General features: G+C 37.9%; 1 protein-coding gene across 2 annotated transcripts in view; it reads right to left on the bottom strand.

Annotated features, from left to right (window-relative positions):
* Positions 1 to 17516, bottom strand: part of IPO11 (importin 11) — a 194925-nt gene that overhangs the window by 161567 nt on the left and 15842 nt on the right. For both annotated transcript variants that reach the window (XM_030321825.1, XM_030321834.2), the window contains exons 2-3: positions 8513 to 8656; positions 4451 to 4551 (exon numbers count right to left, since the gene is read on the bottom strand). In XM_030321825.1, the coding sequence (XP_030177685.1) occupies positions 4451 to 4551; positions 8513 to 8650 (239 nt within the window). In that variant the 5' untranslated portion in view covers positions 8651 to 8656. The remainder of the gene's footprint in view (positions 1 to 4450; positions 4552 to 8512; positions 8657 to 17516) is intronic.

Here is a 17516-nt window from a genome sequence, read left to right as displayed (position 1 = left end):
AGAGCTTACTTTAAAAAAAAAAAAGGGGGCGCCTGGGTGGCTCAGTCGGTTGAGCGTCCGACTTCGGCTCAGGTCACGATCTCGCGGTCCGTGAGTTCGAGCCCCACGTCGGGCTCTGGGCTGACGGCTCAGAGCCTGGAGCCTGCTTCCGATTCTGTGTCTCCCTCTCTCTCTGCCCCTCCCCCGTTCATGCTCTGTCTCTCTCTGTCTCAAAAATAAATAAATGTTAAAAAAAAATTTTTTTAAATAAAAAATAAAACATAAAAAAAATTTTAAAAAGAACAAAGAAATTGAAAGAAAAAAGCAGAACAAGATGTACCATGCAACCATAAGACGGTTGATGTGCCTCTATTAAAATCAGACAAACTATGCTGGATGCCACACACATTACTAGAAACAAAGAGGAACATTTCATGATTAGGACAAGGTCAATTCAACAAAAATGTAAAAACATTTAACTTGTATGATCCTAATAATATAGTCCCTGTACATATACAGCAAAAACAGAATGTAAAGAAGAAATGGCCAAATACTTAATCCTATTTGGAGATAACATATCTGTCTCAGAAAATGATGAAAAAAGCAACAACAAAATCAATAAGGATATAGAAGATGTGAATAGCATAAGTGACCAATTATGGCAAAACACACATATAACAGGCACACATATAACATTTCAGGCACACATATAACATTTAACACAGAACAATATACTGAGATTGTAACACAAGACAGCACATTTCCAAGGATGAAATCGGTAACAAAAGAATAACTAAAAAGCCCCACATGCTGGAAATTAGGAAATATACTTCTAATTAACCCATGGGTATAAAAAGAAATCACAAGAGTAATTCTAAAATCTTATCAACTGAGTGGTAATAAAACTGAATTAAAGCTAAGATTACAAGAAAACACCTAATGTTTTAAATGCATATATAAGGAAAACTAAAAGTGAATTATCTATGCTTCCATTTCAAAAAGCTAGAAACCAGCAAGTTAAATCCGAAAAAATAAAGAAAGTAGTAACAACTAAAGCAAAGACAGAAAGGCCACAGGACAAAGAATCCAAAAACAGATCCTTATATATGAACAGCACATACAAGGGAACCACTGAAATGTGTTAGAGAAGGAATACCGGCTGCAGCCTCACTCCGCATACACACCTAACAAAGAAATCACTTCCAGACAGATAATCCACCTAAGTGTAAAACAGAAAACAACGCTTCTAGCAGAAAGTGCAGAATATTTTCATAATCTTGGACTAAGCAAAAATTTTATAATAGGCTCCAAAAATATATAAAAATAGCTAAGTTGAACCTCATTAAAATTAAGAACTTCTCCTCAAAAAACACAAGAAAGTGAAAAGGCACGTGACAGAGAGAAAATATTTCCAATGTGTATTTTCTTTTTTTTAATTTTTTTATTTTTTAACATTTATTTATTTTTGAGACAGAAAGACAGAGCATGAACGGGGGAGGGTCAGAGAGAGAGGGAGACACAGAATCCGAAACAGGCTCCAGGCTCTGAGCAGTCAGCACAGAGCCCGATGCAGGGCTTGAACTCACGGACCAGACGGTGAGATCATGACCTGAGCTGAAGTCGGACGCTTAACCGACTGAGCCACCCAGGCACCCCTCCAATGTGTATTTTCAACAAAAGACCTAAGTCCAAAACCTATAAAGTCCCAGAAATCAGTAAGATAACCCATTTTTTTGTACAATGGCAGCCCTTTATAAAAGCAGGATATTCAAATGGCTAATAAGTATATGAAAAAGATATTCATTGTTGATCAGAAAAATGAAAAATTTACCAAAATGACAGATAAGACCAAATGTGCTAATGAGCAGCAAATGTCAACAGTGATATGCCCCTGTGGAAGTGTAAATTAGTATGAACCCTTTGAAAACAAATTGATGGTATTTACTACAGCTGAACACACATTTGACTACACATGACCAAAAAATGCACTTATGTGCAATAAGATATGCAGAAGAGTTTTCAAGAAGCATTACTATTAATAGACAAAAACTAGGAACAACCTTAACGCCCAACAGCAGCAGAACAAATAGATATGCTATGTTCCTAACATGGAATATTTTCCTTCTACATATGAGAAAACTTTTCAGGCAATTACATGGGTAAATCTCACAAATCTAAAAATGAATGAAAGACACACAAAACAACATAGTATAAGATTTCCATTTGTGGAACTTCAGAAACAGGTAAGGTTAATGTATGGTTAAGAGATGTCAAATGTTGCTGGGGAGGGGTGCACAGGTGACCGCGAGGCAGGAGGAAGGCTTCTGGGAGCTACTAATGTTCCACCTACTTGCAAGTGCTAGTTACATGGATGTGGTCACATTATAAATATTAAAACTGTACCCTTCATTTGTGCACTCAGTTATGTTGTATATTGTACTTCAATAACAGTCTCTATAAACCTTAACTATGACCAGTTGAGTAAACAAATGAGAAAACAAGATTAAGATAAACATTCAGGTGAAAAAGAGTCAAAGCCTAATGCAAGTCTAGGCTTTCCCATGAGAAATGATCTCTTTAATCCTTTTATGATTGTGTTGTACTTCCAACCTAGATATTAACCTGGAGAAAACTCATGTCTTTAGCAATTCTCCACTAATGGTTAACACTGCACCTTTAATTTCATGCACATGCTATCATTAGATGAATTCAGATTAGTTTCCAAGCACAAACTGCATAGTATTTAATTAATTAGGACCCAGTTAAAGTTGAATTATATACAGTAATGATCTGTAAGTTCAAATTGATGCTCATTCCGTGAAAATAGCGGTAGGGGCAGGAACTATATAAGATGAAACTTAGATAAGAACACACACAAGCAGATGTTTTAAGTGTGTTAAATTTAAATGAGTTCTATAACTGAGTGTTGCTCCCTTGCTGCGTTTCTGAGTACATTCTTACCATCCTTGCTCCCTCCCCACATTCATCTCCATTCCAGGGTATATCTCAATATATACTAAAAGAAAAAGCTTCGGATTTAACTACCTAATACCATATATCCCCTTTAACTTTTCATATTTAAACTAAATTCCCATTTTTAATTCTTTATGTGAATGTATGATCTGAAATATTGAATCTACCTTTAATTCTACCTTCCAAAATTGTCATTGGTAACCATATTCTTCATATTAACTGGTAAAACAGAATGAATTTTCAGAGCTATCTAAAATTCAATTGGACAGAGCAATAGAAAGGTGTGCAGTGCTGCAATGGTTCCAGTAAATCAATAATACACAATTCCTCATCACTGCTTCATTTCTCTCAAAATTATGAATTCTAAAGTAAGAGAAATGTTTATTTTATATTACAGTACCCTTAGTGCAGCCTTACAATACTCTAGTTGTTTTGGAGTGCCTGGGTGCCTCAGTCGGTTAAGTGTCTGACTTCGGCTCAGGTTATGATCTCATGGCTCATGAGTTTGAGCCCAGCACTGGGCTCTGGGCTGACAGCTCAGAGCCTGGGGCCTGCTTCAGATTCTGTGTCTCCCTATCTCTCTGTCCCTCCCCTGCTCATGCTCTCCCTTTCTCTCTCAAAAATAAACAAACATCAAAAAAAATTTCTTTAAATATTCTAATTGCTTCTAATATTATTCAAGAACATATTCTATACGCACCTTGAAGTACTGTGACAAGTTTATTTTTTTAAGGACTTATGAATATAAAGAACATAAAGAGCTATAGTGCCATCTACTGGGGAACAAAGACCAAGTTACTTCTTTAGCAAAGTTCACTCTATTTTATCAAATGAATTCAAGGGCCATGTCTATACTTAATTTCCATCTATTACATAACATGTAATTAACTATCAAGAGATATCTGTTCACTTAACCATCTATAGAGCAGTTACAACTCAATCTGAGGGGATGACAAATGGCTACGACCCTATTCCCACCACAAAGGCAATTATGCAGAAGACTTGGAAGGTAAAATGACCTGGGATTTCCTTCTCAGTAACTTTTTTTCAAAATCCTAACCTCATACTTCTCTTAAAAAAAAAAAAAAAAACCAGCAAAAAAACAAAAACTTTGCAACCTAATTCATTCACTTAGCATTTTTGTGCCCATAAAATTAGATACCCTCAAAAGCAAAAGACAGCAAGAAAGCCACAGCCTTCCTCTTAAATAAAAATAACTCGGGGAGAAAGGCAGTAATAGGAATACTGACATATAGAACCCTTTACTTCTTCAGTAGTTAACACATTTTTCTTTTAAATATCAAATGCTTTAAGAAAGTGAATGTCATCCTACACAGGGACCATGCTGACCTTCCTTGCACTGTTCTAACTTAATGTGTGTGCTGAAGCAAGCACAAATGCACTCTTCCACATAAAGAATAAAGATTAAGAGGAACATCTGTATACCCCCCCGAATTTGGAAACGATTACATGTGCCAGGGAGAGTGACAGAACTTACTGAGGTGCTACACGTCTCCAATAACGATCAATTCCATTCTTAAAATATAGCACAGCAAGCCACCTTACATTTATATCCAGAGTGTGGTTTGTAAAAATATTCTGTAAAAAAAAAAAAAACAAAGCATTAAAATGAACATGTCATAAGTTAAAGTATAATTACTTTACCCATAGTGAAATATGGATAACACTTTAAATGTTTCACTTAAGTGTTATCGCTACAGAGAACATGTTTTCTAAATCTCTATGAGCTCCAGAGTTCATGTAAGAAAGCACACGTGGTAGAAGTATGTTCATTTTTAAGCTGAGTAATAAATATTTGGGATCCATTTAACTAGTCTACTTTTAGATGTCTGAAAATTTTCCTAATAAAAAATTAAACTCAGAAAAAAAGAAACCTAATTATATATCACAACCTACATACAAAACACTGAAATAAGTATCTTCTCAATTAAAAAAAAAAGTAGACCCACCAAAGCATACATTCAAAGATTCTAAGGAGTCAAAGCCCCTGCATTATCAGCACATGCTATGAAAGGAGTTATTTTAAAGTATTCTCTTATCAAAATAATCAAGCTTACAAATAAATGTGACAGAACATTAATTCAAGTACAGACAGTCCTTGCTTTGCAGAGCTGCAGGAGATCATAAAAACGACTGTGCAAATAAACCATGCAACAAGGTCTTAATGATCAAGGAGAAAATTATAACTGTTCTGTGACCTTTATACATTTTTATCAAAAAAATTACTAAAATTAACAAAAATTCATAACTAACACTTGTATATGGAAATAAAAATACAACAAATGTTAACACTAATTTAAGACATCACAAACACAGAATTAAAGTGTTTTATTTCTTTTTTTTTAATGTTTATTTATTTTTGAGAGAGAGATGGAGAAAGAGCAAGCAGGGGAGGGGCAGACAGAGAGGGAGACAGAGAATCCAAAGCAGGCCCCCACTACTGTCAGCATAGAGCCCGATGCAGGGCTTGAACTCACAAACCATGAAGAGTATGACCTGAGCTGAATGCTCAGGATGCTCAACTGACTGAGCCACCCAGGTGCCCATAAAGTGTTTTGTTTCTTTATAAAAAACTTATCTAGGTTAGTGGTTACATAGGGGAAATGAGGAGTATCTTAACTGACTGAAACTGCACTATACTTCAGACCATAAACTACTCAAATTCCCAAAGTTGAACTCCTAAACACAACCTTGTGTGGGAAAACCTCAAAACCAAAAGCAATGATGCGGACATATGTTCCTTACTACAGAAAAACATCACATGTAAACTATAAAAAACAGGTATGTTTTTAGAAATATCCCATTTTTAGAAAACCACGTACATACCAGAAATAAAAAAAATTTACAAAGAGAGTTGTGTAATGTCCATTTATTCCTTAATACCCCTGACAACTAAGACAGAGACCCTCTTTTGGGTCTCCTTTGCAAAAGAAAGAATGGACTTCTCCACCACATTAATCGCATTCGATTTTAACACTTTACATGTCTGCCTTCCACAAAAGACGGAGTCATAAATACCTGAGGAGCAAATGAACAAATGGATGGAAATAATGTGGAAAGTTGGTGGCTATCTGCCTGTCTCGCCTAAACTTTGCGAACCAAGAAAAGTCAAGCTGCAGGTGTCAATCCAAGTAAAAATATTCCTGAAGTACTTTGAAGAACAAGACAGGAACACAAGTCTGAAGATCAGGAATGCAAATTTTCCACCTCCAAACTAGAAAGAACAGCTAAGGCAACAAGAGATTAAAAGTACCAAGACAGTGAGTTCAGGGAAAAGTAAAAAATTCCTGCCTCTAACTTAATTTCTCCATCTGTTATAATCTATCCCATCTAAAAGAAATTTTACTATCCCTCTAAGAAGAAAAGTAGAGCTAGTGAATATAAAAACAAAAGGCTTAGGCACTTAAAAGTAACAATTCATAACTGCACAAAAAGCAAACAGTTAATCAGCAAGCTACTGTTTTTTTTAAGGTCTGGGAGTAACCCAAATAAGAAATACCACAAGTGTTTTATATTTTAGCCTGAAAAAACACAAGGCTAATTATCCAGTATATTCATTTAAATAAACATATGAAGAATAAAGATACTCAGAAATATTCTGTACCCAAATTTTACAAACGTGACAGTAGGGTTGTCCAAAAAAGGATAGAATATTCTCTTTAGTATCTTTATTTTTTTTTTTTTTTTTCAACGTTTATTTTATTTTTGGGACAGAGAGAGACAGAGCATGAACGGGGGAGGGGCAGAGAGAGAGGGAGACACAGAATCAGAAACAGGCTCCAGGCTCTGAGCCATCAGCCCAGAGCCCGACGCGGGGCTCGAACTCCCGGACCGCGAGATCGTGACCTGGCTGAAGTCGGACGCTTAACCGACTGCGCCACCCAGGCGCCCCTCTCTTTAGTATCTTTAAAAAGCAATCTGTTTTTATTTTTTAATCAATGTTTTTTACCTTTTTTCCATTGGGCCAAACACCCAACTTTCACTTATATTCAGAATATCAAGTATGATTCTAGGTATGACTAGTATCTTCCTAAGTTTAACAAGTAACTCAAGCATTTTAGCCATGAAATCAAGAATATGTATGTCAACTTTCATAATCTTCTATTTTTATAAGATATAGTAAACAAGGGGTGCTTGGGTGGCTCAGCCGGTTGAGTATCCGACTCTTGATTCTGGGCTCAGGTCATGATTCCAGGGTCATGGGATCAAGCCCCATGTCTGGTTCTACACTGAGCATGGAGCCTGCTTAAGATTCTCCTTTCTTTCCTTTTCCTTTTCTTCCTTCTTTTCTTTCTTTCCTTCCCTTTTCTTGTCCTTTTCTTTTTTTTTTTTTTTTTCAACGTTTATTTTTTTTATTTTTGGGACAGAGAGAGACAGAGCATGAACGGGGGAGGGGCAGAGAGAGAAGGAGACACAGAATCGGAAACAGGCTCCAGGCTCTGAGCCATCAGCCCAGAGCCTGACGCGGGGCTCGAACTCACGGACCGCGAGATCGTGACCTGGCTGAAGTCGGACGCTTAACCGACTGCGCCACCCAGGCGCCCCTCTTGTCCTTTTCTTCCTTCTTTCCTTTCTTTCTCTGTTCTCTCTCTCTCTTTCCCCCCACCCACTCCACCTTTCTCCCCACCCTACCTGTTCATGCTCTCAAAAAAAAAAAAAAAAAAAAGATATGGTGAAGAGTTTGTTCGGCATTTGCAACCAAGTCTCAAAACTGGATCAAATTGTGATCCAACTGGCAGCCTTACTGCCCTTGCCAAATGCAAAAACAAACTCATCAGAGTTGCGAAATTTTCATAAGAAGGAAAAGAATAAAGAAGACTGTCAATACAAAAAAGGCATTCTTTTATTCTGGCATTCAGAAAATAATTTTTATAAACCAAAGCTTTGAACTCCTAGAAAAGTTTAGTTAAAGCATAAAGGGCCCCCAGGTGGCTCAGCCAGTAGAGCATCCTACTCTTGATCTTGGTTCAGGTCATGATCTCACAGTCCCTGAGATCGAGCCCCACAGCCAGCTCTGCACTAACAGCATGGAGCCTGCTTGGGATTCTCTCTCTCCCTCTCTCTCTCTCTCTCTGCCCCTCCCCCAAGCTTTCTGTCAAAATAAATAAATAAGCAATAAAAAAATAATAATAATAAAGCAACCCACTGAGCAAAGGGAGATCAGACTTATGCTGCAGTAGAGAGACTGAACAACTGTGACAACATAAATTAACTGGGGCAAGAATAAAGACAAAACATGAAAGTGTACTGTCTACAGTCCTGAAGTCAGCATTAACATGCTAAAACAGAGTATCAGCAGTGTCCTGCCTTCTGAGAAGACATTACCAATACCCTGTTCAGTTATCTATTCAACAATCAACAAACATTTCAACACTCTCAAGTGCCATGCCCTGAATTAATAAATGGCAGTGGCAATGACAGGCAAACATCTGGATCAGTTTCACTAAAGTAAACCACCAGTACAAGTAGATTCTGAGAACAATTAAATGAATGGTGTCTCGTTTTATTAAAAATAGTAATCAACTATTTTACAACTTACCAATAACACTGAATAGAAACCTGGCTGTGTCTCCCACTGTTTCAATTGCTCCTCTGCTGGTTTTAATACAGCAGTATCCTGACTGGTGGCCTGTGTTAAGACCTGAAGAACAACAGTGCTGGCACTATTGAGATCCATGGACACCTGGTAAAGATAAGTTAACATATGTGAATCAACATTATACATAAAAAATCAACAGTAACGTAAGTGGAGAAAAAGGTTCAAAGATCTGAATTATTCCTGTACTTCATTCACCTACCCTCGCATGTTTCTGCTGGATTTCTAACTTAGAATTTTGGTAATTCAACTAACTTCTGGTTAAATCAACTTATTTCTGATGGAAACTGTCTTCAATGTCCCATTAGTAGAAGGTAATAGTAAACTGCAAATAAGAAACCCACGCACAAAAACCAAAGAACTAAATTCTGATTAAATATCATGGTCTGCCTAAGGCCAAGTATAATACCTTCCTAGTTTTTAAAAGAAGAATATTAAGTGTTATAAGAATTTACCACTTTATCCCTACTAAGACCAAAGGAAGAAAAAGGAAAAAGAAATTTATTCTTTGACTTATTGCTAAGTACCTCATAACATCATCTTATATTCCATCAATAACACGTGTTCAAAGTATTTTCTAAAATTTAAAAGACAAAGGTCTATTCAAGAAATACTGTGGGGAAAAAATGAACTAAATCAATAAACATAAAATATAATATAAAAATATAAACCTTAAGGACTGGATCATCTAATCCTATACCAAATATCTGAAGCCATTCCAAAAATACATTTAGCAATTTATTGATAGTTTTCTACGCATTGTTTCTAATCACCCCCGAAACAGTGTACAATTGTATACTGACCCAAGTACGTATAATCGTGCACAAAATGCTTATATGAAGCATGTAAGATTAAAATTGAAAGCTAAAAACAGAAAATAAATCTCAAAGCAAAAGTGACTGAGAATCAGCCTTGTGATTGTAATTCTATCTAAAACTGAAGACTGTTCCAGATAGTAAAAGTATGAAGGTCATTAACCCATAAATACAGCCAAAGCAACCAATTCCTAAGAGTTGTAATTAAACTGCAAAGACTAACGAAAAGGAGGATCCAAATGCTGACTCAACAAGAAATGGCACAAAATATTAAACTTTTCAAGGAAAACTTACAATTTTTTAAATTTTTTTTAATGTTTATTTTTGACAGAGAGAGAGAGAGACTGAGACAGAGCATGAGTGGGGGAGGGGCAGAGAGAGAGAGAGAGAGAGAGAGAGAGAGAGAGAGAGAGAGACAGACAGACACAGAATCTGAAGCAGGCTTGAGGCTCAGGGCTGTCAGCACAGGGCCTGACTTGGGGCTCAAACTCACAGACTGAGATCATGACCTGAGCTGAAGTTGGATGCTCCACCGACTGAGCCACCCAGGCGCCCCAGGAAAACCAACAATTTTAAAGCCTGTGTGAGTAAAGCAGGGCTAGGATACGATAAGTGGAACACAAAATACTACCAATTAGCAACGGAAGTAAACTCAAATTTTAAATTAGTAGTCTGTTCTGGTCTGTATTTTAGAACTGACTAGGATGCCTTGTAAATATATATTGCCTCCCTCCCTAACCTGGAGTTCCTTGAACAATGTAAGTCTCTGTGTTCATTATCACCTGAAAACAAGTGAATGGATTTTCACTCAATTTAGAGGGTTTGTTGGTAATGTATGATTTCAAAAACAGGCTATCTCAGAGAAATTTACTTTATGGAGACCTTAGAAGATATTTTCAAGAGACGGGCAGTATGTTTTTCTAAGAGAAATATAATACAAGGCACAAAAGCAAGTCATGTACGCAATTTTACATTTTCTAGCAACCACATTAAGAAGTGAAAAGATGTGGAATTATTTTTACTATTATATTTAACTGGATATATCCCAAACATTACCATTTTAACATACACTCAATATTTTGAAAAAACTAATTTTGATATTTTACGCTTTTCTTAATACTAAGTCTACAAAGTCCTGTGTACTTTACACTTAAAGCACATCGTATTTTGAACTAGCCACCTTTCAAGTACTCAACAGCCGCATGTGGCTAGTGGCTACTGTATTCGGGTAACTTTGAAAAGCCCTACTTTAGAAATCCCAGCATCACCTCACAGAAATAAAAATTCTCAATTCTCTCTCCAAACCTCCATCCTGAAAATGGGGGCTGGGGATCAAAAATGAGTGCCTTAGTAGTAAGTTCTCTAGGTAAATCTTATCACTGCCAAAGTATGAGAAATACAACTTTTGAACATCTACAACTGAGGTACACCTGAAAATCCAGCTCTGCAGCAACTCAGTGGATGTCAAAATGTACAGTAGTTTTGATCATACATTCCTATAAAAGAAGAACAGACCAGCATTGATCTGTAGTTCTCACAAGGAATTGTCCAGGGTATGGAAAACACTAAATTCAGTGATTCTCCCTCAATTAATGGAAGAGCACCTGGCTAAAATAAACATTTTTCTTTCTTTAATTTTTTTTTAATGTTTATTTTTGAGACAGAGCCAGAGACAGAGCATGAGTAGGGCAGGGGCAGAGAGAGAGGGAGACACAGAATCTGAACTGAAGCAGGCTACAGGCTCTGAGATGTCAGCACACAGCCCGACATGGGACCCGAACTCATGAACCGCAAGAACACGACCTGAGCCAAAGTCAGGCACTCAACCAAAGGACCCACACAGGCATCTCAAAATAAAAAATTTTCTTAAAAAGAGCCAGTATCTGGGGCGCCTAGGTGACTCAGCTGATTAAAGTGTCCAACTCTTAGTTTCAGCGCAGGTCATGATTTCAGTTTGTGAGTTCAAGCTCTGCATTGGGCTCTGTACTAACAACATGGAGCCTGCTTGGGATTCTCTCTCCTTCTCTTTCTCTGCCCCTCCCCTGCTTGTGTGCACACACACACTCTCTCTCAAAAGAAGTAAATAAACTTAAACAAAAAAGGAAAAAAAAAAGCACCAATATCTGAGCATATACATATATATATACGCCAAGCATTGTACTAAATGCTTTCTTTATTCATTTATTTATTCCTAGTAATAAATCTATGTAGTAGATATCTTTATCCCCATTTTCTTTTAATTTTTTTAATGTTTCTTTTTGAGAGAGAAAGAGCGAGAGAGAGACAGAGCATGAGCGAGGGAAAGAGCAGAGAGAGAGGGAGGCACAGAATCTGAAGCAGGCTCCAAGCTCTGAGCTGTCAGCACAGAGCCCGATGCGGGGCTCGAACCCACGAACCGTGAGATCATGACCTGAGCTGAAGTCAGATGCTTAACCGACTAAGCCACCCAGGCTCCCCAATTATCCCCATATTTTAGGTAAAAAACTAAAGGATTAGAGACCTTACCTTTCCAAGGCCACAATCTACTAAACAGCAGTGCTTGAACTTGAACACCAAAGCCAATGGTCTTAATCAGTATCTAATACTGTCTACCTCCAGGGACAAAACTGACAACTTTGTAGTACCAGGAGCCCAACAAGATACAGGACATATGCTTTATTGGTATCTGGTGAATAAAGGTAAGTGATCAATTTTGAACAAAAGAGTACTTTACACTGTACCACATGACAGCTAATTAATGGATTTATTCAATAAAACTGCTGAAAGCCTGCTATGTACCAGGCACTGTTCTAGGTGCTGAGAATAAAATAGTGCAGCAAACAAAATAGTGTCCCTAACTTCAGGCTGCACACATTCCAATGGAAAAAGGTATTTCTGTGAAAGAAAGAGAGGGAGGGAGAGAGGGAGGAAGGAGTAATATGAAGAAAATACAATCATGTTAAATATCGACCGTAAATGAATGTGTTATTTTATATTTTTATTTTTTAGTGAGAGAGAGAGTGTGCACGTGCACAAGTGGGTGAGAGAGGGAGAGAGAAAGAATCTTAAGCAGGCTCCACGCTCAGCACAGAGTCCAATGCGGTCAATCCCACCACCCTGGGATCATGACCTGAGGTGATATTAAAAGTCGGACACTCAAACAACTGAGCCACCCAGGTGCCTCTGAATGTGTTACTTTAGATTGGGTCTTCAGGGAAGGCTTCTCTTAAGTGACATTTAAAAGAGATGTGAAAGACAAGAGACCCAGGCAGGCAAAGATCTGAAAGCAGGGCTCCAGACAGACAGGGAAAACAAATGAAAACAAGGCCTTAAGATCAGAAACAAACTTAAGGCCAATACCATTGACACTTAATGAGAAAAGGAGAAAATGGAACCAGATGAGGTTGAAGAAGCAGACAGGAACAGATCATGTGTGACCTTGCAGGAGAAAAAAAAAAAAAAAAAAGTCTGGACTTTTACATCTGTACCAACAAAGTCACTGGAAGAATATGTGAATATATGAATATAATAACAGAGAAAAACAGGGTGCCTAGGTGGCTCAGTTGGTTAAGCATCTGACTTAGGCCCAGGTCATGATCCCACAATTCTTGAGTTCAAGCCCCACATGAGGCTCTGTGCTAACAGCTCAGAGGTTGGAGCCTCTTCAGATTGCGTCTCCCTCTCTCTCTGCCCCTTCCCTGCTTACTCACACTCTCTTTCTCTCTCTCAAGAATAAACGTTAAAAAAAAATAAAAATTCAGGGGCGCCTGGGTGGCTCGGTCGGTTAGGCATCCGACTTCGGCTCAGGTCATGATCTCACGGTCCGTGAGTTCGAGCCCCGCGTCGGGCTCTGTGCTGACAGCTCAGAGCCTGGAGCCTGTTTCAGATTCTGTGTCTCCCTCTCTCTCTGCCCCTCCCCTGTTCATGCTCTGTCTCTGTCTCAAAATAAATAAATGTTAAAAAAAATAATAATAAAATAAACTTAAAAAAAAATAAAAATTCAAAAAATTCAAAAATAACAGAGAAAAGGTTCTGGCAGAACTCATCTCCACCCAACTCAAAAAAGAAAAAGGCCATGTCCCTAGGTGAGCTGGTGACTGACACACATCCTCACTCTAAAGGTCTGTTTGTTTCTACATTGTACTCAGCAAATTTTCTATGGCTGGAACTATTCTGTTTCTCAACAGTTGTTCTTTCACTTACTGGTTTGAGCATTTTGGGAACTACTACTTGAAAAATAAAATCACTGACTGTCAGCCTCCAGAGCAATTCTTACCTACAGCAAAGACAGTGCAGAGTGTTCACACACACATACACATCTTCACACTTGTCTGGACCTTCAGAGCAAGGCAATCCTTAAGCCTATGTACTTCTATCTTTTATGCTTCACTTTACCATCACCATTCACCTGTTCTGCTGGAAGCTGCTAGAGTTTCCACCCCTACCTCCCCCCAGTAGCTTGCTCCATCCAGGTCTTCAACAGAAGTATATACTCTGTCCTTCCTCCCCTGCTTTTGAACTTTGTTCCCAAGAAGTCCATAGAGTCTGGGACAAAGAGCTCAGTTCATATACTTCTGGAGAACCAATTTTGTGCCACTCACTATAATAGTTGTTAGGTTAAGAATCAAAAAGGGTCTCTTTCTCTACCCAAATTCTGGGAGATACTGAGGTGTGAAGCAGAGAGAACTATTCTAATCACTAAAACAAACTGTAAAGGGGCACCTGGGTGGCTCAGTAGGTTAAGTGTCAGACTTCAGCTCAGGTCATGATTTCGCAGTTCACGAGTTTGAGCCCCACATCCGGCTCTGTGCCAACAGCTCAGAGCCTGGAGCCTGCTTCAGATTCTGTGTCTCCCTCTCTCTCTGCCCCTCCCCCACTCATCCTCTGTCTCTCTCTCTCTCTCAAAAATGAATAAAAAAAATTTTTCAACTGTAAAAACTAAGATTCTAGAATACCAGTTGGAATCCAGTGTATTTCCTCCACACAAACAATATTATGAGTGGTTTATTTCATGGGCAAAAAGCTTTTAGGCCTGAGAAACCACCATTCAGAACTTCTGCTAGAAAGATTACCAAGTGCTAATTAACTTTTAAAGGAGTCTTTAAAAAGCAATCACTTCCTAAATTGCAGATTAAATGCATCATCAAAAATAATGACTCAGGAATGACGGACCTATAATGGATTATTTAAAATACCACAATGCTAAAGCCTATTAAATTTTTTTAAAGATGCCATAACAAGCCTATAAAAGCAAATCTGGCATGTGGATTAATATCACTGTTTTACAAGAGGAAGGACTTAGAGTTATCAACAGAGTTATCCAGGGTCAGGTAGCAAACTAGTATATGGCAGAGTGAGGCCTGATAACCAAGTCTTTAGAACACAAGCTCTTCCTACTGTAACATAAAATGGACTCACCACACCACCCTACTCCCGAACACCTACAAACACATCGTGTTCTCACCTAATAGGTTCCTGGAGAAACTGTCAAAAAGATTCCTGAATCCCTAATAATTTAAAAGGATCACGTTTTCTATGTAGGGAATATTAACAGAGTACTCAATTGTAGAATTCACTTGAAAGGATAGCAATGGTGACAAAGAACGGGGAAAAATGTAGTGAGACCTTCAAACATAACACTACAGAAATAAACTTTTATTTGAATAAAAGATAGGTGACTACCAGAGCACCTGGCCAGCTCAGTCAGTAGAGCATGCAACTCTTGATCGAAGGGTTGTGGAGTTTAAGCCCATGTTGGGTGCAGAGATTACATAAAAATAAAATCTTTAAAAAGATGACCACTGATGACTGGTGGTCAGGTTAGAGGGTGGTACACCCAGCAAACTACACTTCAATACCCTTTTTTGGAATTAGAATACAGAAATTAATAGGGTTGCTACTGTTACTACCACCTGGTAATGATCCAGACACACAGCTCATCTCCATTAAAAAAAAAAATAAAATAAAAATCTGAAGACTTGACAGTAAATAGCAAAAGATGAAAAGGGAAGAAGGGGAGGGAGGGGGGAGGGGGGAGGGAGGGAGGGAGGGAGGCAGGTGGAAGGAATAGGGAGAGACAAATACTACGTTGTGGGAAGAGCTAAAGGCATGTCTCCAAGAACTTGAAAGAATCTTCCTGGAGACCATCACCAGATAAGCCTGAAAGCCCGGGAAGCAAGTCCCTCCCTCACAGTGGAAGCACAGGTGTGTCTCTGCTGTACAGATATCCATACAGAGTGAAAGAAATCTTCTAACCGTATTAAAAGAATGGATGCCTCGGTTTCCTAATTAATAACGTACACAATACGGAGTGGCTGGATGACTCAGTCAACTAAGCGTCCAACTCTTGATTTCAGCTCAGGTCTGGAGTTCAAGCCCCACACTGGGCTCCACAATGGGTGCAAAGCCTACTTAAAAAAATAAAAACATAATGCACACAATGAGGCTGCTCTGATTTTCGTTACTGCACATAACTTCAAATTCATAAGCAAGAAAGATAGTGCTTATGAGTACTGTATTAGCTCTGAACTATAGAAGAGAATTATTAAAAATCTAAACGCAAATTCTTTTTCCCTAAGAACAATAGGAAAAGAGAAGGTGCAAATTAAAAGGGGAGGCATTTCAATCTTCTCACTATTTTACAATTTAGTCAATTCAATTCATTCATCACTGAACTTGTTGTAGTCTTTGATACTTTTAAGTCTAAATAACCTGGAAATAAGTGACCAAGAGCCTAAAAATACTCATACCCTATAAATGGACTTCCTAGGCCCATTCCTGGAAGTTACTTTCCAAATCCTGGAAAAACCCAAAATCCAAAGACATACAGATGTGCCTACAGTTGGAAACTTTCTAGTTTTCATTAAAAGAAACAATTAGATAAGGGAAAACTCAGCACCTCTGCCTGCCAACAACAGATTTCCCTGGCCTGCAGTGACCTTCACTGTAGCCATAACCATTTTCTATAGGCTGTCCCATTATCTGTATCTGTCCTTAGTTTGAAAATATGCCACACAAACAATAACTCCACGCCACTATTAAATATTAAAGCTGTAAGTGAAATGACTTAGAAAAAAAATACAATAAAAATTGAAGAAGAATTTCAAAAACAAAAAAGCCTCCCTCAATGAAATAATTTACTAAGGCATGGTTCAACAAAGGATGCTAAAACCATTACATGAAAGAACGACAAATTAAGAACAGAATATTCCCAGTATGTTCAAATACCACCCACCAATGACTTGCTAAATTCAGTGAACAAACAGACCTTTAAAATGAAGAGATCTGTCAGTCACCAGCTCAACCAAAAGAACAAACTTAGTATCAACAACAGCTGCACAACTTGACCTTAAGTGCCTCCTGATGTGATGCAATAAGTATACAACCTTACCTCTAAAATACCAAATATCATCAGCCTTAATTAACCAAGACTCTAGACCCAACTTCCAGTTGGAAAGAGCCAAAAGAGAGAGAAATGGTGAAAGGGTGACACTACCCAACTTCAAGACTTAGTGTTAATGCTACAGTAATCAAGACAGCGTGGTATTAGCAAAAAACAAAGAGATCACCCCAACAGCTCAGAGTGCCCAGAAATAGACCCCTCAACTGACCTTTAACAAAGAAGCAAAGGCAATACAACGGAGCAAAGGCAGTGTCTTCAACAAATGGTGCCAGAACAACTCGATGGCCACATTCAAAAAAACTAATCCAGACAGACGTTAATTAAACCCCTTCACAAAAATTAACTCAAAATGCATCAGACTTAACCGTAAAACACAAAACTATAAAACTCCTGGAAGAGAACATAGAAGAAAATCTAAATGGGTTTTCTAAAGTACAGTGATGTCTTTTTAGATTCAACACCCAAGACATAATCCATGAAAGAAATAACTAAGAAGCTCGACTTCATTAAAATTAAAAACTTCTGCTCTGCAAAAGCCAATATCAAAAGAGTATGAAGACAAGCCAGAAACTGGGAGAAAATATTTCCAAAAGACATACCTGATTACAAAAAAAAAAACAACAAAAAAACTGTTATCCAAAATATACAAAGAATTCTTCAAACTCAACAATAAAAAAAGAATCCAATTTCGAGAACAAAGACCTTAACAGACACTTCACCAAAGAAGATAAACAGATAGCAAATAAGCATA

The sequence above is a fragment of the Lynx canadensis genome, chromosome A1 (assembly GCF_007474595.2).
Source record: "Lynx canadensis isolate LIC74 chromosome A1, mLynCan4.pri.v2, whole genome shotgun sequence".
Classification (NCBI taxonomy): Eukaryota; Metazoa; Chordata; class Mammalia; order Carnivora; family Felidae; genus Lynx; species Lynx canadensis.
The sequence above is the reverse complement of the archived record's forward strand: the minus strand, read 5'-3'. Positions and strand labels throughout refer to the sequence as shown.